At 35.2% G+C, this 26,992-nt stretch overlaps 1 protein-coding gene across 6 annotated transcripts; it reads left to right on the top strand.

Annotated features, from left to right (window-relative positions):
• The first annotated feature begins 7,114 nt into the window (after positions 1 to 7,114).
• Positions 7,115 to 24,709, top strand: LOC140852975 (B3 domain-containing protein Os04g0386900-like). Of its 6 annotated transcripts, none has more exons than XM_073247139.1 (5): positions 7,117 to 7,265; positions 19,674 to 19,766; positions 23,329 to 23,428; positions 23,668 to 23,849; positions 24,294 to 24,709. In XM_073247139.1, the coding sequence occupies exons 1-5, from the start codon at positions 7,263 to 7,265 to the stop codon at positions 24,585 to 24,587; spliced, it is 672 nt and encodes a 223-aa protein (XP_073103240.1). In that variant the 5' UTR covers positions 7,117 to 7,262; the 3' UTR covers positions 24,588 to 24,709. The 6 variants fall into 6 exon arrangements, with proteins under 6 accessions (XP_073103245.1, XP_073103244.1, XP_073103240.1 ...); XM_073247141.1 differs by having other exon boundaries at positions 7,118 to 7,265; positions 19,674 to 19,728; XM_073247140.1 differs by having other exon boundaries at positions 7,118 to 7,265; positions 23,329 to 23,422.
• Positions 24,710 to 26,992: the final 2,283 nt, after the last annotated feature.

Below are 26,992 nucleotides of genomic sequence, written 5' to 3'. Positions count from 1 at the left end.
GTATAGAAATCGGTTCCTATGCTACCGACTTAGTATTTGAACCTATGGAGTCACACACATAAATCAGACAATATAGAAAAGTATTGACCTATATTTATACGTCCAATTTGGAAGTACTTGACTTGATTGAATATATAAATTAACTTGATTGAAAATTAAGTTATGGATCAAACAGGATTGAAGAGTTGACTATGTCTAGCTAGCACTACACATGAGGTTCAGGTTCAATCCCGAAGATGAACAGTTCTTGATCTATGATCCAAGAAATCTATAAGAGATTGGATTTAAGTGCTAATTAATTTTAGATTAGATCTGAATTAATTAAACTTAATTGGGTTCAAAATTTTAAGTTAGACTTGGTCTCAAAGTCCTAAAGAGTTTAGGATTGACAGCCTTTTAAAATTATTTCGAACCAGCTTCGAATTAGATTTGAATTGGATCTTTTTTGGATAAGATCCTTGGAGTCCTGCTTACATTGGGACTCCCTCACTCCTTGGCCGACCAGCACCTGATATGATGCTGGTTGTGGGCATCCCATATGGGTGTGGGAGTGGATGCATTGTGAGCGTCATATATGGTGGCAATCCTTTCTCATGTAGGAATCCTTCTTTCATAAGTAGTAGACTGATTCAAAGCTTGTTTGAATTAGGAGTCATATACTTATTGGATCATAAAAATCATCTATAAATAGAGAGGGTCTCTACCTATGGATGCTAAGAGATAGCAAAGAAATCAGATTGAGAGAAGAGAGAAAGAGACGTGGCTTGTGGGAGTCCCATTCTTGGTGTCTTCTCCACCTTGCCGCCCCCTCTTCCTCTTGGTGTGGGCCATCCTTGGGCGTCCCCTTTGCTGGTGTGAGGCATCACACAAGCATCTCTTCTCCCTCCTTTAGTTGCTTTGCAAAGGTGCTTTGATCAGGAGATTCATCCTACTTTCCTGTGTTGCCTGACGTACGCACGAAGTAGAGGGCTTGCAGTTCCAGGCCTATGCGAAGGTTGAATCCAGATTCTGAAGATTTGATCCTCAACTCTACTACAATCCAAGTAAGGATTTGATTCTTTTTCATATAATTTTTAAAAAATTTTTATATGCAACCCTAGTTATCTGCGAGAAATAGATTTCTTTCCCTTCATGACAATCATTTAAAATGATAATTTTTGAATTGAAAATGAGCCAAACTATTCTTAAGGCTAGAACTAGAACAAAACTTTCATCTCCAACAGTCAGAAATTGCTCATCATTTTGGAACTTCCTACTGATCTGAAGTCTCTGCAATGAATTACAAATATTAGTTGGACTTTCAGTATCTTATACTCAGATAGTAATATCAAAAATAGAGAAATTTCAGGAGTTATCATATAGGTGCCTTGACAGCAACCAATTGCTTATTTCTCTTTTTAGGCCTATTGGGGTCAAGGAAAGCAAGATATTCAAGACAATCCCTCTTCCAATGATCTAGCTTCTTACAAAAGAAGCATTTTGTCTGATTCTGGTTTGCCTTGGACTTCTTGGTCTGCTTAGGCTTAGGAGCTACAGCACGAGACTTCTGCACCTTTTTCTTTTTTCCTCTTTTAGAAGATTGATGCCCTGTAGAGGACCTACCTACCACATTGACCAACTCCTTGTAGAGCTGATTGTTCTTCTCAAAAGTCTGCAGTAATCCCAGCAAACCATGATAATTCACACCAAACTTGATCATTCTATAATGACTTAAGAAGGGAAGATAGGATTTGGGGAACGAGTTTAGAATAGCATCCTTGCCTAACTATTCATGCAATAGAAAGTCAAGTTTGCTCAGACGTTCAATCTATTCAATCATGTATAATATATGATCCATAACCGATGCCCCTTCTCACATCCGGACATTCAACATTGCACAAGAGATTTTGTGTCTCTCAGCATCTTCAGGGATACCGAAGGACTCATTCAATAATTAAAGCATTTTTTCTGATTGTGCGTCCTCAAATTTTTGACTAAATTCATCATTTATTGCTATCATCATAATGCAATATACTATCGTATGATTATTGAGCCACTTCTGATAAGCATCTCTGACCGTACCACGTGCATTCGTAGTAGGTTCTTCAGGTGTAGAATCCATAAGGATATATAGAATCCTTTCATGCTTTAAAATAATTTTTAACTTTTGATACTAGCTATCGAAGTTAGATCCCGTTAGCTTATCATTGTCTAACAATGAGCAGAGAGTATTAACCCTTATTATAAAAGAAAACACAAAAATCATTAAGTATATCAATTATATAATCCTAAAGACTTGGACTTTAGTCTAAAAGTTCTTCCCATTATTTTATATGAATTGGTAGCCTCTACCTCTAATTTGAAAATTTTATTTGATTCCTTAGTAGGTACTAGAATCCACATAGACTGCATATAGGCCCGAGTGTGGCTCGACCAAATCATGTGCATCTATGGATAGGTTCTTAATCAATTATTTCTCCAAATAATTTTTAGTAAAATATTTTGCCCTGGGCTTCTCTTCAGCAGGTGTGTGGTGCCTCCACTAAAAGTTCTGGTTAGGTCTAAGCATTAACATGACCATATCCAGTGCATCTAATTAATGAATGATCAGGCTCGAGTGTGCCTCGGCCAACCTACCCACCCATCTGAAAGGCACAACAAGGTCATCATATCATGGATGACAATTCTAATATCCAGATAAACACCAGGCATGTAGTGCTTCCAATGTTTGTCTAGACTATTGAATCTATTATCATCTACCTTAATGGGAGGCTATGAACTTGTTATCTCCATAACTATATCATTTTAAGAACCTAATAATTTAGAAGATTTAAGATATGATGATGATCATTTATATACAAAAGAATCATGAAATCAACCAGCAATTAAAAAATGCTCCCACCGACTTCACTAAGTCTTTGAAGAGGACAAGAGACTAAGCTAGTCCAAGGAGACCTTAATTAGTCTGACTAACTAATCTAGATAGCATGGGTGAACTCAAATCACTAAGCGACCTAATTGAAAATTGATTGACCATATTGATCAGGTAAGTGAAGATCGACGGGAGGGTCCTTATTTCTTTCCTTAGACACCATCACTGATCACGAAAGAGAACAGTCCCAATTAAAAACTCCTTTCAACCATTTGTCTTAGACACCTATTGGTTTATTAATTTTGATTTGGTCAGCCTAAGGATTCGGGCTCGACCATTGAGCCATAATCAAGTCCATTTAGTATAATCAAAAAATATGAACTTAATCAACTATAACTATTATGTTTGATGTAGAGTAATTTTGACCTAATCTTAATCAACTCTTAGATAGATTTGATCAATTGCTCACAAGGTTTTTTCTATTATGTATTTGATTTTAGACCCCAAGTCTAACCTAGTCAAAAAGATCGGATTCGAGTTAACCCATTGCCAAAAATTAATGTTTAAGCATAAATAACAGATCTTAAAACTAATTTTTTAGATCAAAATCCAACAACTAAACATGAATAAATCAGGTCTAAATAACATCCATACATCTCATATATAATGATAAATTTAGATCTAAACGAAGAACATCATATGTAACAAAAAAATTCAGATTTATTAACATGCATTTAATGCAAGATAAAATAAATTATTTTTGCGATTCTTCTTCTTGATTCATACATGTACTCCTTTCACCATGGTCCTTTATAGCAGGACAGCATTTACTATGAATTTCAAAGAGTACTAGGCTACTAATAATTACATATATTACACATACATAACTAGATTAATTATATCTAATGTAAAAATAGATCCTATCAAATATTAAATCTGAATTTCAGATCCAAATTGCATGAGAAATGTCAATAAATTAAATCATAAAACCCTTTTTTTAGATCTAATCTCAACCCATTCATGATCAAAAATTTGGATTTAAATATAATGATTAAAATAGTTTTAAAAATACCTTTCCAAAACTGATCAGCATGTACTAGGACAACCTTTGCAGTACATGTAATCTTTAATCAATTAGTTTTAGTTCTGAATTATTTGATATCAGATCCAATCATGATAGCATGTGCAGTGGAATAAGTTTTGGGCATGCACAAGTACAAATACAAATACAGAAATTTATATCTAATCATATTAGATCAAAAATTACTTTACATAAACTTCAGATTTGAATCTAACTTTTACACAAGATATAAATCATCAGATTCAGATCTGAATATCCTTAGCAACCTGCTCAAAATCAGATCTGAATACACATCAAAATCTGGTTAATACTTGATCTGAATATCCACAGAAATTTGCTCAAAAATAGATCTGAATATTCATAGAAAACTCTGATCCAAAAACAGATTTGAATTCCCATGAAAACTCTATCAAAATATATTTGAATTTTCACATGAATCTGGACAGCATCGGATCACGATTTTATACATGAAAATCTGGTCAAAATCAGATCAAAATTTGTTAGAAATCAGGATGGAACCCGATTCGATTTCATATAAAAAAAAATTGGTCAAAATCCAAATCTAAAATTCTAAAAAAAATATGAACAGAACTAGATTTTTCTGACCAGACTCTATTTGTATTCAGATCTAAAACCTGGCTCTGATACCAGTTAAAGCAAAAATATCCAACAAAAATAGGATTAAAGTCGGCTCCCCAAGAAAGGAAGAACATGTTTCAAAATTTTGTTCAACAAGTTATGAGTTATACCTTGATATGCAGCGGAAAAATAGATCAAGGTTGCTGAAAAAACTTTGCGAGAGCAGTAGATGCGGCTCCTCTACTTTGCATGTATGCCCAGCAACTCAAAAATGGGGGGATGAAGCCATGAGATTCTCTGCTTCAAAGGGGACCTTTTTCTGATTTTTTTTCAAATTTTTCAGGCTCTCTTTCAGGGAGGAGCGTGTGTCGGCTTTATATCTATTCTTAGCGTGAGAATAGAAATCTGTTTGCATGCTAAGATCAGATTTCTGCTCTCAACGTATGAATAGGAATATTTTTTTTTTTGATTTGAATTCAACTCCAAAGACCGACGAACAGCGTGATTCAAAACCCAAGGCTGACGATCAGCATGAATAGAAAGAAAAAATTCAGCATGAACCCAATTTTTTGGTCCCACGAATAGAAATTCTGTTCACTAAATTTCTTTCTTATCCTTCTTTTTTTTATTTAAATTCATAATTCAAATATATAAAAATACCTCCTGACCAGAAGATGGTTTTAATTAGAAATTTGGATCCTAATCAATTTAGGACTCGAACCTCATCCCCTTTAAATTCAGATCAAACAATGATCAAAAGTTCGGGTCCCGACCAAATTTGGACTCGAACCCCATCTCTTCACATTTTTTGGATTACAGATTAATTCAAGTTCATCCTCAGAATTAATTCTACAGCAAATACCCAGTGCTAGCTGGACATATCCTGTATTTAATTTCGTATGACTTAGAACCTTAATTCTTAATTAAGTCTATTTATTCAATCAAGTCATCTACTTTCAAATTGAACATATAGATCTAAGTCAAGTCCTTTTCCACATCGCTCGACAATATGCGTGATTTCATAGATTCGAACACTAAGTTGATAATATAAGAACTAATTTCAGTACTAATCGAAGTGACCATCTAGTCATGATACTCGACATCCGAATAGGTCGAATAAATACAAAGTAATATTCAAGAATCTTGATATATGGTTACTGCATAATTCACCCCTTTAATCCTCAATGCTTAGGATGACATCAGGGTAAATTGTCAAACTCTTTATCAGTCTTCTATATTGTATTTCAACCTTATAAATCTTGTGACTGATCACATGGATTACCCTGGTTAAGATTTTATTGAATTAAAATATAGTAAAGTATTATCTCCTATAATCTGGAATGGTCAATTCTATCTTGACTCATACACAGACTTTACAAATATTTGACGGTGTCCAGAAACTTTCCGTCACTGTATTGAAAATATAGATAGTCCAGCATCAAAACACAATGAGTTTCTTGCAAGTCACTTGGTGATCTCAGATCGGAGAGATACTTATACCCATATTTTTTGCGAAATACTCTTGACAGTAGAGTGCTCTGCAACTGAGTCACATTTAGTGATAATGTACTTCTACATATCACTTGTATACCATATTAGTGTCTCCACACTCCTTGATTACGAGGACAACTAACCCATATAGCATACAATGACTTAAACTTGATAAATGTTATTGTCCTATTAATAACATATCATTTGATTACAAATATAATTTAAAAACTATTGGATAAATCCTCATCATCTTTATCAAGTGCTTATAGTTCTAAGGACTTCATTATTTTAATAAGAGTTCTACAAGAAAGATGCAAAACATACGATGAATAGCCAAATAATATTTATTAATTTAATTCATATACAAATATATAATTGTTTACCATTAGATAATTGGCTTTAGGACATAATCTCAATATAAAGAACCCCCACCTTCTTTTTTGGTGTGCGGACTTTTTTTGTAGGTGACCGAAGTTCTGATTTGGTGCCTGCCGACTCTAGTGTTGTGCTCAATTCGAGCTGTCCGATCTAGCTACTCCACATCACCTAGTCGGAGAGGTGCAGTAATAGCTCTAGTCCTTCAAAGTCCAATCCCCACTTTTTTCGTACTTAAATTTCATTCTAATTTTGAGTTTCATTATAAATAGAGTAGGAATGGATACGAATCAGGTTGGATAATATCCATATCCATCAATTTCATATCCATACATGTCCCGTATCCGTCTCGGATTGGATCGAATAAGAAACTTATAATGCAAGTATTATAAAATAATTATAATTTTAAAAGAGAGATTTATATTAAGATTATATTGGATCGAGTTTGGGATGGGACATATCATTATCCATATCTGATCGGAATCTACTTTGTGTGTTTTTCTAGAACTTATATTCATTTCAGGTCCTAATCAAATCGGGTAAAATCTATTTGATCGAATCAGATATCCGATGAATTGATTAAAATTTTATCATCTGTAGAGCATAAGATATGCCGTTCTGATTTTAATTCCAGTTAATATAGATTTCAATTCCAATTCCCATGCAGCAACTAACCAAACACATCTCATATGTAAATGTGTTATTAAATGGATCTAAAAGGAAAATTCAGCGTTTGTTTCTAAATAAACCCTGTACGGTCGAATCCACCAGGAGAGAAATTCCTCTGTGCCGAGAGTACGCGAAAAACTAGCACTTGTTTGCGTCGCCGAGCCCGGAGCCACAGGCACTCGCAATTTGTGGCGCCGTGCTTCTTTTTCGATCCCAATGGTGAGCTCTGCTCTTGATGAGTCTCCAAGGCTTTTTCCATCTCACGTTAATTTCTTGCCGTTATTTCATGTTAGGGGAAGTTTCTTTTTTTTTTTGAATTGATTTTGTTTTTTAGGGGAATGGGTGATGTTTTGGGACTATGTTTTTGTTTTTCTTGCAAGACATGTTTTCTTAACCCCAATTTTTTGAGGCAATGGCTGAACTTCAGACTTGGATTTGAAAACCTTGGAGATATTAAACTAAAATTAAGGCCCCAAAGAAGAAGCCAAAGGAGTCAAAGTTAAGAATGTTTGTATGTTCGCTTCTTACTTTGGTGTTGCATCTTGGATACGATGGTATACAGCTTATATCTCACTTCCATGGTATATTTGCTGAGTAATCCAGACATCCTAAGTTGCTATCAAGTTCTTTGCTATATGTCCCACTTCTATGGCGTATCTAGCAACATATTCTTGTTTCTTAGCTCTCAAATTACCCTTATTTAGTATACAATTTTGTATCTCACTTCCATGGTGTATTTACCGAGTGATCCGGACATCCTAAGTTGCTATCAAGTTCTTTGCCATATGTCCCACTTCTATGGTGTATCTAGCAACATATTATAGTTTTAGCTCTTAAACTGCAGTTATTCTTCGAAACAGAAGGCTAAACAAAGCAGTGCTATTTCTGTCTTTATGATTTCGATATCCAGATGAAATTATTAATTCACTTTTAAACTATCAACATGAGGACCAAATTCTCTTTGCTTCATACCGAAATTGTCATCAGGTGATCCCTTTAGAGGAACAAAGCCAGCTTAGCGCTCAATAGCATAACTCAAGTTGAACATTTGCACATTGTAACTTTTAATTCCAACGGCTTGAGCAGGAGGGATGATATTTATCTTATTTGTTTCTTTACTATTTGGTGGACACATGGATATAGTTTATTTTGTTCTTCACCAATACTTACTGAACTTGCTTTGGATTTTCTTTTTTTTTTTAAAAAAAATTGATATATATTAAGTATCATCTTGGTTTCTTTTATTTTACCTTGACACAAAGGTATAATTTTTTTCTTTAATTTTCTTTAGCAACAGAAGAATTGAAGTTTCAACAATGTGGCTATGCTCTTCATTCCAATTCTTGAGTTCGACCAGCACTTTGTCACATTTTGTCATCCTCTGGTTACTTCTAGCCAAAAGCGTATTACCATATGTTAGGAGAGAATGGTAAAGTTGTTCTCGCTTTCCCAATTTTTCAAATAGGTGGTGGCCGATTATTCAACCCAGAGGAAAATCCTGAAATAGTATGAATTCAGATTGTTGCCTAGATATGGAGCCCAAGAAGAGGGGTGAATTAGGTTTTTTTAAAATTTTAAAGATTGAATTACTCAAGCAATGTGCCAAAATGAAGAGTAAAGTGTATCAACTTGCAATAGAAATAAAATCAAATACAAATAAGAAGTAAGCAAGTAATGAGCACAAAGAACAAAAGAAGATAGGCAAGCACAACAAAAACAAAGGATTTATAGTAGTTCGATACCAATCCACTAAATGGATAACAATGGATTATACCACGTCGGACACTTCCGACCCTTGCCTTTCAAGCAAGAATATTTATTTTTCGGATACAAACCAACCTTCAACACTCCGATTCAGGATTCAGATCAACTCAAACGAGTTTTGAAACCTCTCAAAACTCAAACACCCAAAAACTATTTGAGAAAAACAGAGTATATAAATTTCAGCACACAAATCCCTTAAATACATACAATAAAAGCAATAGAAATACAATACTTAAGGGGTGGAAGCTTTTGTTGTATACTCTCAATGTACACACTTGATTGCTGCTGGAGAGTGGTTGGTGAGGTGCTTAAATGCTTCAATCTCTCTCTTAGGGCTGAAAAAGGCTTTTCTCGGATTTAATCTTTGAGCTTTCAAGAATCTTGTGATTTTTCATTTGAATAGAGCATTTATAGTTGTCATTCACCTTTGAGAATATCTTAGAGTTGGTTTAGAGCCATTGGAGAGTATTTAATGAGCATTAAATGCATAAAAAATGGGCTGAAAACTAGCCATTACGCGTGCTCGCAGAAATGGGGCGTCCCACTGGCATTGGGGCGTCCCAATTGGTCAGACAGAAAATCTTGCTTTCTGTTTTGGTCTCAGGTCTCAGGGGGCGTCCCATGGGGCATCCCAATTATATGGGACGTCTCAGATGGGTCGTCCCACAATGTGTCATGATCCAAAATGCTGCGTGCTAGCTGCCTAACAGAAGGAGATGATCCAGGTGGGTCGTCCCATCATGTTTTAACCCAGTTTTTCATATATTTAAGGTTCGAAACTTATCAGAACTCATCCAAACGCTCTCAAATGAATTCAAATCAGTTCGACACTCTTAAAAGCCTTCAAAACTTCATCAACTTGCGGAAACTTCAACTTTTGGCATATTTGATGAAGTTTTTCAAACTCAATCTCTTGGACTATCTGAAACATCATAAAAATAATTTTTAAAGATAGAAAACTCATTAGTAGTCTCCAAAATTATTTGTGATCATCAAAATCAATTTTTGGAGCAATAATCTTTTCCTTTTTGATGATGACAAAATATTTGAGTATTCATAAAAAGTATCTTTAAAGCTCAAGTAATTTGGATTTGTGAAGCACTAGAAGAACTATGCCAAGAGTTCAATCATAGAGAGTCATGATATACAAACTTTAATGAATTAACTCATTTAGCTCAAACAATTTATGAATGAATTAGATAATTTCTAAAGATTGTCCTTATTCAATCAAAATCCTCTTCTTTCTTGAATGGATTAGATTATTTTGGTCATTTGAAAACAAATCTCTCCCTTTCTTATATAAAGAGTGTATCATAAAAATTTCTTGGATTCTAGTATCGAAGCAATAGATATGAGAAGGGATATCTCTTTCTTTTTCTTGTCTTGATGTTAAAGCAAGAGAGAGACAGTTTTAGTAAGAATCAAAAACGAATTGATCGAGTCAATTTGGTATCAGTGCAAAAATAAGATTAGTAGAGCATTTAAGATAAATAGGTTGATCAGAGTAAGTTTTCAAATAGTATCAAAATGAATGTAAAAATAGACGTATCAAAGTTTAAAAAATTTGTGAATTAGTATCAGAGCTGTTAAAAAAAATAGGTGTAACAGTATTAGAGTTTTTACAATTTATTATAAAATACTGTATCAGAGCAAAAATTGTTAAAAAGCTTTAAAAGATTTTCAAAAGATTTTAAGAACTACACCATTTCACACTTTATCATTATATCATTATTTCTCCTCCAAATGCATTATTTTTTCCATTTACTTTTATTTCTCCCCCTTTATCATTATTTTTTATTTCTCCATTATTTCTCTCCCTTTTTGACATCATCAAAAAGAATAAACTAGAAGAGTAGGATATTTATAATGTTAAGTCAAGTATCAAGAAAATAGAGTATGATACCACATTCATCCATCCAACAAGAAATGATACTAAGCATTCATTCATCCAAAGAGACATAATAATAAACATTCATACAACCAAAGGGATATGATAATAAACATTCATCCAAAGAGACATGAGTAGAAAGGAAACAACCTCATTCATATACACCAAAATAGAGGTTATAAGAGCCATAAAGAGCATAAAGCTCTCATACATCCAATCTATAAAATATAACTAAGTAATCCAATACAAAATAAAGTCAGGAAGATAGGGCATTGAGTACAAGATCCAGATAGGTGAAGACATGATCAGCCCCATCCTCGATGGAAAGATCTGGTCCGAGAAGAAGAAGCTGGAGGACGGAAGGCAATAGGCTGAATAAAGGCTGGCTCACTAGATGCAGAAGGTCTAGACTGAATCTGGATCCTAATGGCATCAAGCTGAGACAGGATATCCCTCACAGTCAATCGGAGACCATCCAGATCAGATGTCAGAAAATCCCTGGAGTCTGGGATATCTATCCTGAGCACCTCGAGAGAAGAGCGAAGCTGTGACTGAAGTCTGTCTATCTCTCGAGCCAGGTCATCCATCTATGGTGCAGAAGAAGTCGATGTGCCCACTCCAGCAGAAAGAGAGTCTACAATCCGTCTGATCTCTCTTTCCAGGTCAAAAATCCTGCCACTGAATCTCCAAAGTGAGCTCTCCACACCCTGCAATCTGACACTCAAATCCGATAACAGCTCCATCAATGAAGAAATGTGTGGAACAATAGATGAATCCAATGATGAAGCAGGGAAGGCAGTGGAAGAAGCTGGCTGATACTGCTGTGGCTGCTGTGTCTGCTGCTGCTGTAGCTGCTGAAGGATCCGCTCCTGGTACAGCTGAAACTGGTGGAACTGCTGTATAACCTGATCCTTGAGCTGCTCCTGGAATTGCTACTGCTGGATTGATAATATGTCTGCTACCCTCTCAGCAAGCTGTCCCATGTTGATATCCCTCAAACTGAAAGTAGGTATGGTATGACTAGGTGGAGGTACTCTAACTGAGGGTCCTGCCTCAGGCTCCGAAACATGGTGATCTGCTGGGCTCGGCCTAGGCACAGGAGATGAAGGACCCTCCCCCTCAGCATGCTCCTCATCCTCATCACTATCCTCCTCTGTAGCACGACTCTTGGCCCACCGGCCATCAACTCTCATAAAGCCCATCCTCCTGAGTGGTTGTAAGTGTCAGTGTATGACAGCCTACAAACAGCCTTTCCATCAAAACTGATTCCATCCTCTCTAAAGATAACTGTGAGGGCCATACCATAGGGCAAGGGAGCCTTGGACCTGTTCAAAGCTTTCCTCATAACATCAATCATCAGAAATGGAAGGTTCAGGGGAGATTCTGAAACAACATGGTGCATGAGACATATGTCTCCCCCTGTCATCAGATCATATCTTCCCCCTCTAGGGAAAAAAATCCTGAAAACCATATGGTGTAGTCTCATCTCCGCACTCAAATCTTTAGCTTCAATTTTTAGAAAACCTTCCACATTATCCCTCCCAAGTATGGTCCTAAGTCCAATTTCTTTCTTAGGTAGCTTATCCAAACAACTACCTTCACAGGGCATTTGAAGTAATCTACCTAGTCTTAGAGCATTTAAAATGATCTGAACATCCTTGACAGTAAATTTTAAAACTCCCTCAGAGAAAAACAGATTGGAATAAAATTCCTTCACCAAATCTATGTAAACTGGTTCAGATAAGCTCAAAAAGAATTTCCAACCTTACCTAACCATCTTCTCCCTAATAAAAAATCCATCTTGCCTTAAAAACTTGAAATTAACAATACTATCCAATGCAACTTTTCTAGCAGACAAGGGGATCTTACTTGGTGTCACAGGAGGTGAAGCATGGGCTGGCTCTTGAGCAATTTTCTTCCTTCTTTCCTCTGCCTCCAGGGATCTCACGGACTTTCTCCTTTGTGGCGTCCTCATCTTGGGGGCCATGATGCAAGAGAAAGATGGAAAATGATCTTAAGAGTGGAGAAGGGTTGGATGGAATTGAAATCAAGGAGAAGTCAGTTTTTGATAGGTTTCCCACGGATTTGATGGCTAGGGTTTGAAAATTTAGGGAAAACCGAAAATGAGCCGTGAGAACCAAGGATTTGAGAAGAACGAATCTTGGTTTGGAGGAATTTTGAGGTTTTTGGGAGAGCAAGGATGTGGATTCTTGATTAGGACGAGAGGGAGAGAAGACTTGGGATTTGAGGCATCCCAACTCTCTGTTCTATTGAAAAATGATCAGATGGGCTCACCTATAAGTGACCTACCCGCATGAATGGGATGTCCCATGGGATACCCCATTCAGGGCTCTTTCAGGTGATGGGGAAAATGATTTAAATAAAGAAAAAAATCAAAAGAAAAAATTAAAAAATGGTTACATCGAGTTGAGAAGGTCATAGGGGGTCTGTAAATTTTGATGTGATTTTTGATAGAAAATTTTAACGGGTAAAAATCCAAGAAGGTATCTGAATAGTATTGAAGAATTTTTAAATGACTTTAAAAATTCTTAAAAAATGGTAGATGTCTCCCAAAATTAGGATAATGAAATTAAAAATTTTTAGAAGAATTTTGAGAGCGAAATTATGATAGAAATTCAAATAGAAGGATCTAAGATGTCCAATTCTCTCCTAATTTCACAAAATTTATTTTCATTAAGGGTTTTAGTGAAAATTTAAGCTAATTGATTTTCAGTATTTATATATTCAAGTATTATGTCATTATTTTGAACATGTTCTCTTATGAAATGATGTCTAATTTCAATGTGTTTTAACCTAGAGTGTTGAATTAAATTTTTGATCAAATTGATGGCACTAATGTTATCACATTTTATGGGAATGTTTTTAAGTTCAATACCAAAATTCATGAGTTATTGCTTAATCCATAAGATTTGAGCACAGCAACTTCCAGCTTCAATGTATTCGGTCTCGGCCGTGGATAAAGCCACTGAATTTTGCTTTTTGCTAAATTAGGAGATTAAGTTTACTCCTAAAAATTGATAAATTTCATTAGTACTTTTTCTATCAAGTTTACAACCAGCAAAGTCAGCATCTGAAAAACCTATTAAGTCCATAGATGATTGTTTTGAAAACCAAAAATCTAAGTTTTGTGTTCCTTTTAAGTATTTAAAAAATTTTTTAACAGCATTTAAGTGTGATTCTTTAGGATTTGATTGATATCTAGTACACATACATATACTGAATATTATATCAGGTCTATTTGCAGTTAGATATAATAAAAATCTTATCATGCCTTTATAAAATTTTGTATCAATACTTTTACCATGCTCATCCTTTTCTAATTTACAGGAAGGGGTCATAGGAGTACTAAATTTTTTAGCTCTCCATTCCAATTTTTTTTAATAATTCTCTTGTGGACTTACTTTGGATGATGGAGATCCTTTCATTTGTTTGATCTGAAGTCCGAGGAAGAATGTGAGTTCTCCCATCATACTCATCTCGAATTCTTCCTGCATAAATTTGGCAAACTTTTGGCACAAATTTTCATTAGTAGACCCAAATATAATGTCATCAACATATATTTGTATGACTAGAATTTTTTTATCTTTTCTTTTTATAAAAAGATTAATGTCAACTTTTTTTTTGAAAAATTATTTTCTAATAGAAACTTAATCTTTTATACCAAGCTCTAGGAGCTTGTTTTAATCTATATAATGCTTTGTTTAATTTAAATATATGATCTGAAAATTTATGATTTTCAAAATCAGAGGGTTGTTCAACATAAATTTCTTCAGCAATATAACCAAAAGTTTCATTAAAATAAATTTTTTCTTATTGATTATATCCTTTAGCAACTAATCTTGCTTTATTTCTTATAACATTTTCATCTTCATCTAATTTGTTTCTATATACCCATTTGGTTCCTATTATTGGGTGATTTTTAGGTCTTGCAACTAGTGTCCAAACATTATTTCTTTCAAATTGATTTAATTCTTTTTGCATAGCAATTATTCAGTTATTATCTTTTTTAGCTTCATCTATTGTTTTATGTTCTAAGTGAGAAACAAAAGCTACATAATTGCAAACATCTTTAAGTGAAGATCTAGTTCTTATATTTTATGTCGGATTACCAATTATTAATTCTTTAGGATGATTGTAGACATACGTCCATTCTCTTGGAAGATTACTTGTGTCTTAAGGTGCTCTTGAATGTTCTGATCATTGATTTTTTCATCCTCATATTTTTCATCTATCTGATCCTTGTTTTGTTGATCCGAGTCATTTAGGGTGAGCTCCTTCATTCCATCTTCTATGATACCTGCATCATCAGCATCCTCTCTCTTTCTTGATGGAAAGTCATTAGTTTCATCAAAAACAACATGAATTGACTCTTCCACTACTAGTGATCTTTTATTAAATACTCTAAAGGCTTTACTAGGAGTGAAATAGCCAAGAAAGATAGCTTCATCAGATTTAGCATCAAATTTACTTAAGCTATCTTTGCCATTGTTCAAAACAAAACACCGACAACCAAAAATATGAAAATAACTTATATTTGGTTTTCTACCCTTCCATAGTTTATAAAGTGTTTTTTTTAAAATTGATCTTATTAAGGTATGGTTTAAAATATAGCATACTGTGTTAATTGCTTCTGTCCAAAAGTACTTTGGAAGCTTGCTTTCACATAGCATAGTACGTGTCATTTCTTCTAGTGTTTTATTTTTTCTTTCAACTACGTTTTGTTGAGGTGTTCTAGGTGCTGAAAAATTATGATCTATGTCTTTTTCATCATAAAATTTTTCAAAATCTTTATTTTCAAATCCAATTTCATGATCACTTCGAATATAAATGATTGGTAAACCTTTTTCATTTGAAATTTTTTGGCAAAACTTAGATAATGCAGAAAATACTTCATTCTTAGAAGCTAAAAATAAAACTCAAGCAAAACACGAAAAATCATTAATGATTACAAAACCATATCTTTTTCCTCCTAGACCAGTTATTCTTGATAGGCCAAATAAATCCATATGCAAGAGTTCTAGAGGTTTAGAAGTTGAAATAATATTTTTAGATTTGAAAAAAACTTTTGTTTGTTTACCTAATTGACATGCATCACATATTTTATCTTTATCAAAATTAATTTTTGGCAAATCAAAAATCAAATCTTTTTTGATGATTTTAGAAAGTGTGCGCATACTAATATGTGCAAGCCTACGGTGTCAAAGTCAATTAGTCTCATTAATTTTAGCATTCATGACCATAAGACATTGCATGCTTTGTAAAGAGAGATTATCCAAATCAACCATGTATACATTGCCATGTCTATGTCCAATGAATCTAGTGCTAGCATCAGTGGATCTAGTTACAATGCACATAGATGATTCAAATACTACTTTATAACCTTTATCACATAATTGACTAATACTTAATAGGTTATGTTTAAGATCATCTACAAGTAAAATATTTTCAATGCAAGTGGAGGGAGTGATATCAATGTTACCGATATCGATGATTTTTTCTTTGCCATTGTCTCGAAAGGTGACCATCCCTTCATTCTTGGCTTCTAATGTGATGAATTGTGATTCATCACCTGTCATGTGTCTTGAGCATCCACTATTAAGATACCACTTCCTTTTTGTTGCTTGGGATGCAAGACACACCTGCACACATGAGATCAAATTTTAATCTTAGGTACCCAAGCTAACTTGGATCCTTTGGGGTTAGTCACAATGGTTTCTTTTGAAACCCATATTTTCTTAATTTTTCTACCATTAAAATTGTTTGATGAACGTGTATGTACTTTTTGTCCTACCATACCACATCTAAAACAAGTAACATTTGGCAAATTTCTTGTGGATTCATTGACAAAAATATTTTTGAAGGACTTTTATTTTCTTAGTGTTGTAGCCAAGTCCTGCTTTATCATATACAATCTTTTGACTGTCAATAATCATCTGAAGTTTGTTTGAACTTAAAGTAAATTTGTCAACTATAGGTTTTAACTTTGATATTCCTTCTTTTAGTTTTTGATTTTTTTTTTATAAGAGTTTTATTTTGACTAGAGAGTTCATCTTTTTCTTTTATTGATGATTGATTCTTTAGATCTAATTCTTTATTTTTCTTATCAATTTCTTCTTTTTCTTACTTAATTTATGGTTTCTTGATTTTAGATTTTTATTTTTAATTCCTAATTCTTTTAGGTCATTTAAGAGCTCAGAAAAAGCTTCTAATAATTCATCATAAGTAAATTCAGATTGAGTTTCAGATGATACCTCATTTTCATGTGCCATAAGGCACAGGTTGGCTTCTTCCTTGGTTTCTTCATCAGTGGTGGAGTCGTCACTGTCACTCCACATAACCATCATGGCCTTCTTCTTCTTGAACTTCTTTTGACCTTTCTTGAGTTGAGGGTATTTTAATCTGAAGTGGCTATGGGCTGCTCCTTTTCTTTCTCTTTACTTGGCTTCCTCTTAGCTGGTGGCCTTCTCTTGGTTCCTTGTCTTTTCCTTCTCATGAACCATCTGAATTTTCTAGTGATCAAGGTCAAGTCCTCATTTTCTTCGCTGTTGTCTGATTTTTTTGAGTCATCTTCTTCTTGAGCTATTGACTTAAGGGCTATGGTCTTTTTTCTTCTGGTTTCCTCCTCAGTGTGCTGCTTCATGGCCAGTTCATGGGTCATGAGGGATCCAAGCAGTTTCTCCAATGGTAGAACATTCAAATCTTTGGCCTCTTAGATTGCAGTGACTTTCGCTTCCATGATCTTGGTAATGATCTGAGCACTTTTCTCACAAGATCACTGTTAGAGTAATATTTGTCAAGACTTTTTAAGCCATTTATGATATCAGTGAACTAAGTGAATATTTGAGTTATTAATTCTTCAGATTTCATTTTAAACAGTTCATAGTTGTACACAAGTATATTGATTTTAGATTCTTTTATTTGGTTTGTACTTTCGTGTGTGACTTTTAGCCTATCTCAAATTTCTTTAGCAGACATGCATGTGAAAATATGATTAAATTCATTAGTATCCAAAGCACAATATAAAATACTCATAGTTTTAGTATTGAGCTTAGCCATTTTTTTATCAAAATCATCCCATTCACCTTCCGACTTAGGAATAGACATGCCATCAATCAATTTGATGGGTGTGTGTGGTCCATTTATTATGACACTTCACATGTCATAATCAAATGCTTGAATGAAAATTCTCATTCGAGCTTTTCAATAGGTGTAGTTTGACCCATTAAAAAGTGAAGGTCGGTTTGTGGATTGTCCCTCGAATAGGGATGTGCCAAATTGGACTACCATGAATTTTTAGCTCTTGAAGGTTAAATCAAGCAAGAACTAGAGCACCGGGCTCTGATATCACTTATTGTCCAGATATGGAGCCCAAGAGAGGGATGAATTGGGTCTTTTTGAAATTTTAAAGATTGAACTACTTAAGTAATGTGCCAAGATGAAGAGTGAAGTGTATCAACTTGCAATAGAAATAAAATCAAACACAAATAAGAAGTAAGCAAGTAATGAGCACAAAGAATAAGAAAAGATAGGCAAGCACAACAAGCACAAAGGATTTATAGTGGTTTGGTGTCAACCTTGCACCTATATCCACTCTCCAAATCTTTATTTGGGAATTCAATCTATTAAATGGATAACAATGGATTACACCACGTCGGACACCTCCGACCCTTGCTTTTCAAGCAAGAACACTTATTTTTCGGGCACAAGCCAATTCTCAACACTCCGATTCAGGATTTGGATCAACTTAAACGAGTTTTGGAACCCTCCAAAACTCAAACACCCAAAAACTATTTGAGAAAAACAGAGTATACAAATTTCAGCACACAAACCCTTTAAATACACACAATAAAAGCAATAGAAATACAATACTTAAGGGATGGAAGTCTTTGCTGTACACTCTCAATGAATTTCATACTTGATTGCGGTTGGAGAGTGGTTGGTGAGGTGCTTAAATGCTTCAATCTCTCTCTTAGAGTTGAAAATGATTTTTTTCAGATTTAATCTTTGAGCTTTCAAGAATCTTGTGATTTCTCATTTGAATAGAGTATTTATAGTTGCCATTTACCCTTGAGAATATCTTAGAGTTGGTTTAGAGCTGTTGGAGAGCGTTTAATGAGCATTAAATGCATCAAAAACAGACTGAAAACTAGTCGTTACACGTGCTCGCAGAAATGGGACGTTCCACTGGCATTGGGGCGTCCCAATTGGCCAGACAAAAAATCCTTCTTTCTGTTTTGGTCTCAGGTCTCAGGGAGGCATCCCATGGGGCGTCCCAATTACATGGGACGTCCCAAGTGGGTCGTCCCACAGCGTGCCATGACCCAAAATGCTGCATGTTGGCTGTCTAACAGAAGGAGATGACCCAGGTGGGTCATCCCATCATGTTCTAACCTAGTTTTTCATACATTTAAGGTTCGAAACTTATCAAAACTCATCCAAACGCTCTCAAATGAATTCAAATCAGTTTGTACACTCTCAAAAGCCTTCAAAATTTCACCAACTTGCTGAAACTTCAACTTTTGGCATATTTGATGAAGCTTTTCAAACCCAATCTCTTGAACTATCTGAAACATCATAAAAATAATCTTCAAAAATAGAAAACTCATTAGTAGTCCCCCAAAATGATTTGTGATCATCCCAATCAATTCTTGGAGCAATACAGATGACCTGACAAATGAGAACATCATACTAATGTTAATCTACTTTTGTGTTGCTGGATTCTGCCTCCTTGTATATATATTTCTTTTGATTTCACATGTACATGAATTTTCTTTCCTTCAAGTTATGGCTAAAGAATGAGGTTATCATCTTGTAACAAGCATTGACTTCCCGGCATAGTGACAATGGCATTAGAAAACTAAACATGGATATACATTTTTTACTTGAACTCAACAGCAATATAAATTTCTCAATTTCTCATTTCCATTCGAAACCATCAATTTTACATTTTTCAGGAATTTTGCAAATATGTGGCACTCAAAAGATGCTCTTTCACTGGCCAAACAGAAGGTTTTGAACTCTTGTTTGGTACTTTATGTAGATACATGGTACTGAAAACTGTTTCCATTCATGTGGTCAACACAAGTTGTCGACAAAATTGGAATGCTTTAAATTATCTACCAATGCAACAAAAGATACAACCTAAAACGGTGCATTTGCAGAATGTTTTGATTGCTTGGAGAAGGCATGTGAAACTGTTAGCTTCATGTAAATCTGATTAACAGTATGATGGATCACCTTTTATGTTTAATCATGGTTAATATGCCTAAGAGTTATTTTGTGATTGCATAACTTCATATAAAGGACTAGTAGCTGCAAGTCTTGTTATAGTAAACAGTATCAATATTGTCACTTGGTTAAAATAGGATGCACTCTGGCTTTACTAGGCCTCTTGCTATAAGACATTGTAAAGCCATTGATATCTTCATTGCTGTAATACACTTCAATGAGGAGTTACTGTTTATATGATATTCTTGCTGGAAGGTCTCATCCTCAATTATCAGAGCAGTTATTTGGATTCTTATGCAGAACTCTTTGATGACTTATAATCAAGGTGGAAAGAAAAATATGCTAATTGTTAGAGGTTATTATTTTCATTAAGCCAATCACTGAAACAAAATTTGTTATTTAGTGCTTTGGTTTGAGACATAATGCACAAATTGTAAACGGTGATGGGATGTGGTCTGATTTTCATGTCCTGAATCAAAATTCCAGACTCATGGTCGACTTATGGTCCTAAACCTATAGCCCAATCTCAAAACAAGTCTGGCATTTGTTACAGGATTTATTATTAATTACTAAAGGCCTGGTTAAAAAGAGTATAGTTATTTCTGTGTTGGTTGATAAATGTAGACCCGACTAAGTAAAATCACTAGACCTGATTATGTACTATTCAGAAAGAAACTTAAATCTCATCAACGCACTATTGAAGTTGTAGCCTTGGGATCTGTTGCCTCTGTTTTACTATTGGGAGAGGGTGGATGTGAAGGGAAATGGGATAGCTATTTCTTTTCTTTTTTTTTTTTTCTTTTGGGGTGGGGTGGGGTGGGGTGGGGGGGGGGGGGGAGGCAAGACATGGAGGTCTGTTACAACTTCTAGTTTAATATTTTTATTAGCTTTAAGATACCTGGATAGTTTTAGGGTCATTCTACATATAAAACTAGAAGCACAAGCCTATGTTTGACCTATGCAAGTGTAAGGTGGGATTTATTGTGCATGTGGTACATAGACAAATATGTATACATTCGTATGGAAGCATGCATTATGTATACAGGAATTAAGAATTTAAAACTGACTACCGAGTCATCTCAAGAAAAAAGTGTTTATTGATATTAGAAGTGTTTACTTATTAAACTTTTGAAAATTTTTATTTCTCAAAGAGCTATTAGATGTTAAAGAATACAAGTTCATGAATAACCTATTAGTTAATTTGTGGTCTAACTTATGTGGATTAATCATTTAAGCTTTATCTTTTTGTTAATATGCATGAGATTTGGGGGACTGTAGATCAGCATGACTCATTGGCATTTATGTTGTACCTCCGAGATCATGCACTTTACTATATCCAACCTTCCATCCTCTCTTCATTTGGACACTTCAAATATCTTAGGTGGTTGGTTCCCTGTTCTAGGTGCTTGAAGTGTGCAAATCATATGGTAGGTTACTTATTAGGAAAATGACCTTTAAATTTCATTGCATCACCTTCTCTTTCCCTCCCCAACTTCATGCAAACTTGGCACTGCTTAGAGTTGATATCAAGTTGAGAACCTGTTATAAGATGCCTTGAACTTTGATGAATCATACCTCACTTCAGAAAATCCTTATTTAGATGGAATAAGGCTTATTCTGATTAGGGAGAAGGCTTGTCGGATTCTTATTTATTTATGTGGAGGTTGAGTAATTAAGTTTAGGGTTAATGTTAACATAGAACACTGCTATTTTTGGTAATAAATAGCTGGTTACAGTTCATGATTTCGTCGAACATGCAATACAGTTTATTGGTTCAACCATGCATATTGTAACATTCCTCTCCTCTGCAGAGTCTTAGAAACCTCTCTGTTTAGGTCGTTCCCCTGTCATAACCCTTTCACACTTCAGTTTTTAAAGCATATTGAAGGAAAATTGAGAATGCTGCTGTTTCTTATAGAAGCTCTTAGTGGCAATTTTATAAATTGTACGAGCACCCTGAGGGATAAGTCTTTACATTGCAACTGCAAACTCTGGTGGAAAGATCTTATAGTAAGATGCAGACTTGTCAGCGGTTTCAATTTCCTCATTGAGAAAGACAATAGATGAACAATTGCATTGCTTAGATGTTGGAAAAGCATTAATTTTTGTTGTTATATGTTCTATTCAGATAAATTATTTAACAACTTTACACTGTTGATGTATTTAAAAATTTCTTTGTGAAATTTCTCCAAATGACCTTAACCTAGCAATATGTTTTTTTTTTTTTTTGTTTGAAGTTTCTTCTTTTTTGCAAATACATATTCTCCTTGAAATGCAATTAGAACTTGATAAACCATTTCCTATGCGGTATGTAGCATGCTAAGGCTGATATGCATTTCTTAAGAGGCCTAAATGATACCGTTTCAGAAAATAAATACAATACATTGCCTTACATATATCATGGATTCTATATACCACAAAAATGTAGGAAATCTAATGCATAGGCATGGAAGCAACTTGTTTGAATCATTGACTGAAGACTGCAATTTACATCATATTTCAGAATGTAAATTTACTGAAATAGATTATCCAGTAAATCATAATCATGTTGGAAAAAATTGGCAGCAGCAACGAATATTTGATTTTTGATTCATCTTGTAATCTTTTACCATCGTTTTGTTTGACATGTGATAGTTTTTGATTCAAACATTCTAATAACCAATAAGCATTTATTACAACTAGTGCAAGTACAAGATATACTCTTATAATGCTGTTAGCATTCTTTTATAACGCTGCTAGTATTCTTTACATACAGGATTCTTAGCACCATCAGATATTCTGATACACTCGGCAAGTAGGATTTAGTGAGATTTAGTTCAAAGAGGAAATAGGCAATTTTTATAATACATGGAGATTGTGTGGTTGTGTACATGCATGAGAGGGGGTTGGTGGGGGAGGTGTGAGAGAGAAAAGAGATTTTTAAGATCAGTATCTCTGATGTTCTACTAGAACAAATTTCAAAAAGCTAGCATGTCTGATTTAAGTAAAAGAAACTTCTGCACATGTCCATATTACACATATCTATAAATTCATCCCCTTTAAGAAGTTGAACATAAGTGTGGACATGGACTTCATAATTACAAATATACTTTCTAATACTTATTATTAGAGAGACAAAAAGTGATATTAGCAATTATATGTTTGAGATTGTAGGCTGGCACTAATTGTTTTTGCCGCAACATTTTCTGAATTTGAGATCGCTATCTATTATGGCATTTCATCTGAACCATTTTTAAATGGTGATCTGTAATGTTTCTTGTAAATTAGTTTTACTAGGCAATTAGGAGGCATGGCATTAATTATCTATTAAGTTATTCAGAGGGCAATCAATATCCCCATCAAATTGTTTCTAATGCTTGACACTTCAACCACTCTTTTCAGACAGACCATTCAGTATGCAGTTCCAATACTCACCGCAGACACTGCAAAGCCCCTGTGGCAGCACGTAGCCTCTCCTCCCAAGAATCAACTAATGGTGCTAGTAAACATCCCTATCTTCACTTGATATCTTGTACTGATTTCTGATTTGTTAGTTGTATCTCCAGTGAAGCACATGAAATGATTCTTCTTAAGAAAGAGAACATTAACTAGAAAGTATATTTAAAAATTTGAGATGGGCTTATATATCTTTCTGCTTATTAATTTGGCTGTAACAGTTCGACTGATCCATTTTTGAAGAGTTTTTTCCGCACGTTTATTATCTGAAAAATGACAATGCAGATCTATGCCTACCATCCAAAAGCAGCAAGAATGGAGATAACAAAGTTGAACATTGTGCCCCCTTCTCGAGTCCATCAGATTCTGCTACAGTTGATGAAAAGGATGAAATTGTTCCACTTTCAGGAAAGCCCTATTTCGCATGTGTTATGACAAAGTCTCAAGTACAGGCCCCCTTTCAACTGGTAATTACTTTTGATATCTTACAACCATCATATCAAAATTATTTTAAACCTTTGCCTTCCAACATTTCTTTAATATCTTGCTGCAAGTTTTCTATAGATGATTGAACTTGATATATTTGGCACTTGTTTGATATCAACTGTTGGAAGAAAAATGGTTATGACAAATGACTTTGAACAAGCTATTAATATCATCAGGTGCTCTTGTGATTTTTAATTATGAAAAATTATAGAACAAACTGAGACAACCTTTATTGCAATATTGATTGATGTGTTTAATATCAAGCCAAACCACGAACCAGCCCAAGGACACTGGATCTGACTTGACAGAACCCATATCTTGGAATGATGGTTCCTAGTTATCTGGCATACTTTATAATGAGCTATTTCTTTGAGTGCCAATTAGATTCAGTACATCACATCTTCTTCTTTGGTTTTGTTGAATAGACGATTCCAAAGAACATTTGGATGCTACTTCCATCTGCCTGTGTTCCTGCGGTCCTCTCTTACCGAAACAAGACTTGGGAGATGAGATACTATGGTGATCGAAACTTGAGAAGATTTGATAGTGGATGGAAACATTTCGCGGTCGACAACAATCTAAAGATTGGAGATGCTTGCGTTCTTGAACTAATGGACGATCAGCACTTGAAGTTTCAAGTTCAAATTCTCCGAGGAGACATCCCGAGAGAAATTGTGGAAAGTGGCTGCAGTTTTGACACTCCTATCATGATTGAATAGGATCATTAGCTTGAGAATATGCAAGTCTTGAATTTCAGGTACTACCGTTGTGTGCTTGTAAATAAAACACGTACGTTTTGGATCTCCTATCTTATAAAAATATCTTACATTTATGTGCTTAATTTTGTTGATCATGTTGATTAAAAAGTGTGGTAGCAATTTGGCCACCTTTCTATGTGATAGATTTACTGGTAAAGGGCTTGATGCATGGACGGGTTTCCTCTGTGGATGCATCATCTTTTGAGCTTAGCCAATGGAGTTGGTGATTAAGGAACTGTAATTCACACATGATGCAGCCACTGGTGGATCCTGAGTCCTTGTTCTTTTTTTTTTCCTCCCTATCATATGGAAAAGAAACTCTGAAAGATCAGACTCCAAGCGATTCAAGATATTGGCATCATCGATGGGAGGCAGAAGAGGTGGTTTCGATGTTGGTTTTGGAGGACTCAATGGTGGGAGACCTTAGAGGCAGAAAAGGTGAGAGCTTTTTCCGGGTTAATAGAGAAGTCTTCAGAGGAAGGAGGACAGAATCTTTGGTTGCCGTCGGACATCTGGCGAAAAAGAGGCCCAAGGTTGTTCTTTCAGGTGCCAAATGCCATCCATTCCCACTGGGACATAAAAAAGCGGAAAGCACTAGAGAGATGGTGCGGTCTTTAGTCCATCGAGCAGTTCATCTATCTACAACAACTACTCTTCGGCAGAGCTTCTACTCATTATTACTATACCAACAGAGCTGTTTTCGTTCTCCTATTTCAAGGAAAGAGGTTCCCTTTTAAGAAGGGAGCCTGTTATCTTTGCAGTGAGTTAGGCCCCCATCAGACTCATGTAGGAATGAGATTTATGTGCTTCTGTTGCAAAGGAGTTCGCTTCTCTTCTCGTGCTTGTAAATCAGCCCTACAGCCACCTTCAAAAGGGAAAATGGAAGCCAAGGGAAGATGGACTAGAACATTCATCTACCCCCCATGATGTTGAAGCTAGGGCTTGTTTCAACAAAGCCCTATGCACTGGAGTAGTTAAGCTTTACCACTAGGCATGGCCAACAAATCTCGAGCTCCTAGCTTGCTCTAGAGTTGCAGAAACTTTTATCTAGGTTTGACTCTAGGACAAATCGCTTCTTGGTCACCTTCCCTAATAGAAGAGAGGTCATTAAAGTGCAGATGAGAGGAATCATTAAAGTGAGGATTGCTCTTTCTCGGTCTTCTCTTGGTCTATCAAGGATGGTGGAAGATATCATTGCCTCCAACATCACATCCATCTACATTTATAGAATTTAATCAAGAATCCTTCAACATTGTGATTTTTTGTAAGCATATTTCCATCATTCCAAAAACCATAGATGTGGCGTCTGGTGTCTTTGCTTGGATGAAAATAGGAATTGTGAACCATAGACGTGGCATGTGGTGTCTTTGTTGACTTGATGAAATAGAAATCATGAACATTGCCTCAACTCCCTGCCTCTATTAGATCTGGGTGCATTATGTGCTGGAGTCGATAAGATAAGGGGTTGTCAGCATCCTCCAACTTGAACTCTATTGGAGTAAACGTAGCTTAGAACTTGCTCCAGTGAGTCGAACTCGGCGTACCGAAACATGATTCAAACAACAAAATTTGGTGCTGTTATGGAAATGATCCACTCCCCTACATGCTGCCCGATTCGTCAGTGCTCAGGATCTTATCTTTTTTTTCTTTGGTGAATTTAAAAGTCCATCGAATTCCTCCTATCTTTAGTTTAGCTAGGGTAATAGAGTTAGATTGGGATTCAACATAAGCAATTTTAAGACCGTCTCAATAGAATTAGAGTTGGCTGAGAAGGGTCCTACCAACTCACCTAATAAGACAAACTCTATCTAGCTTCAGTTATTGTACTCGAGGCTCTCATTCTTGAACCTAGCTTGAGACGTAGAAGATTTACCCTCCTCCAACATGGCTTCCATATCATCTGAAAGTATGAAGAAAACTCAAAAAATCAAGACATAACTATCAATCAAAGAGAATACTTCCAAGCTCCTCTCTTCTAGGAAAAAAGGGTGATATTTGTTGAGCCTAGTGGTGGCAATGCATAATCTGTTCACTCAGTTTAACTTGATTCAACCTATTATAGATTGTATTATGTTACCTATTTAATAAAATGACTAGGTTTGGGTTATGATTTTGACCCACCTAATAAAATAATCAGGCTCAAGTTGAAAAATTTTTGACATATACTTCATCAAACTCGATTGCCACCCCTAATTGAGCTAGAGATGTTGAATGCTGATCCTAGGCAATCTAAATCTCACCTAGAAGATGATAACCTACCTTTGCATTCTTTTTTGCAATGATAATCTAATGGAATAGGGTTGGCAAAGTGGTATCCTCTCAATAGTGATGCTGACCATGTGGTGCATCTCCTCCTCTGCTTGGAC

This window comes from Elaeis guineensis, chromosome 12 (genome assembly GCF_000442705.2).
Source record: "Elaeis guineensis isolate ETL-2024a chromosome 12, EG11, whole genome shotgun sequence".
Taxonomy (NCBI): Eukaryota; Viridiplantae; Streptophyta; class Magnoliopsida; order Arecales; family Arecaceae; genus Elaeis; species Elaeis guineensis.
Note: the sequence above shows the minus strand (reverse complement) of the source record. Positions and strands in the feature narration are given on the sequence as shown.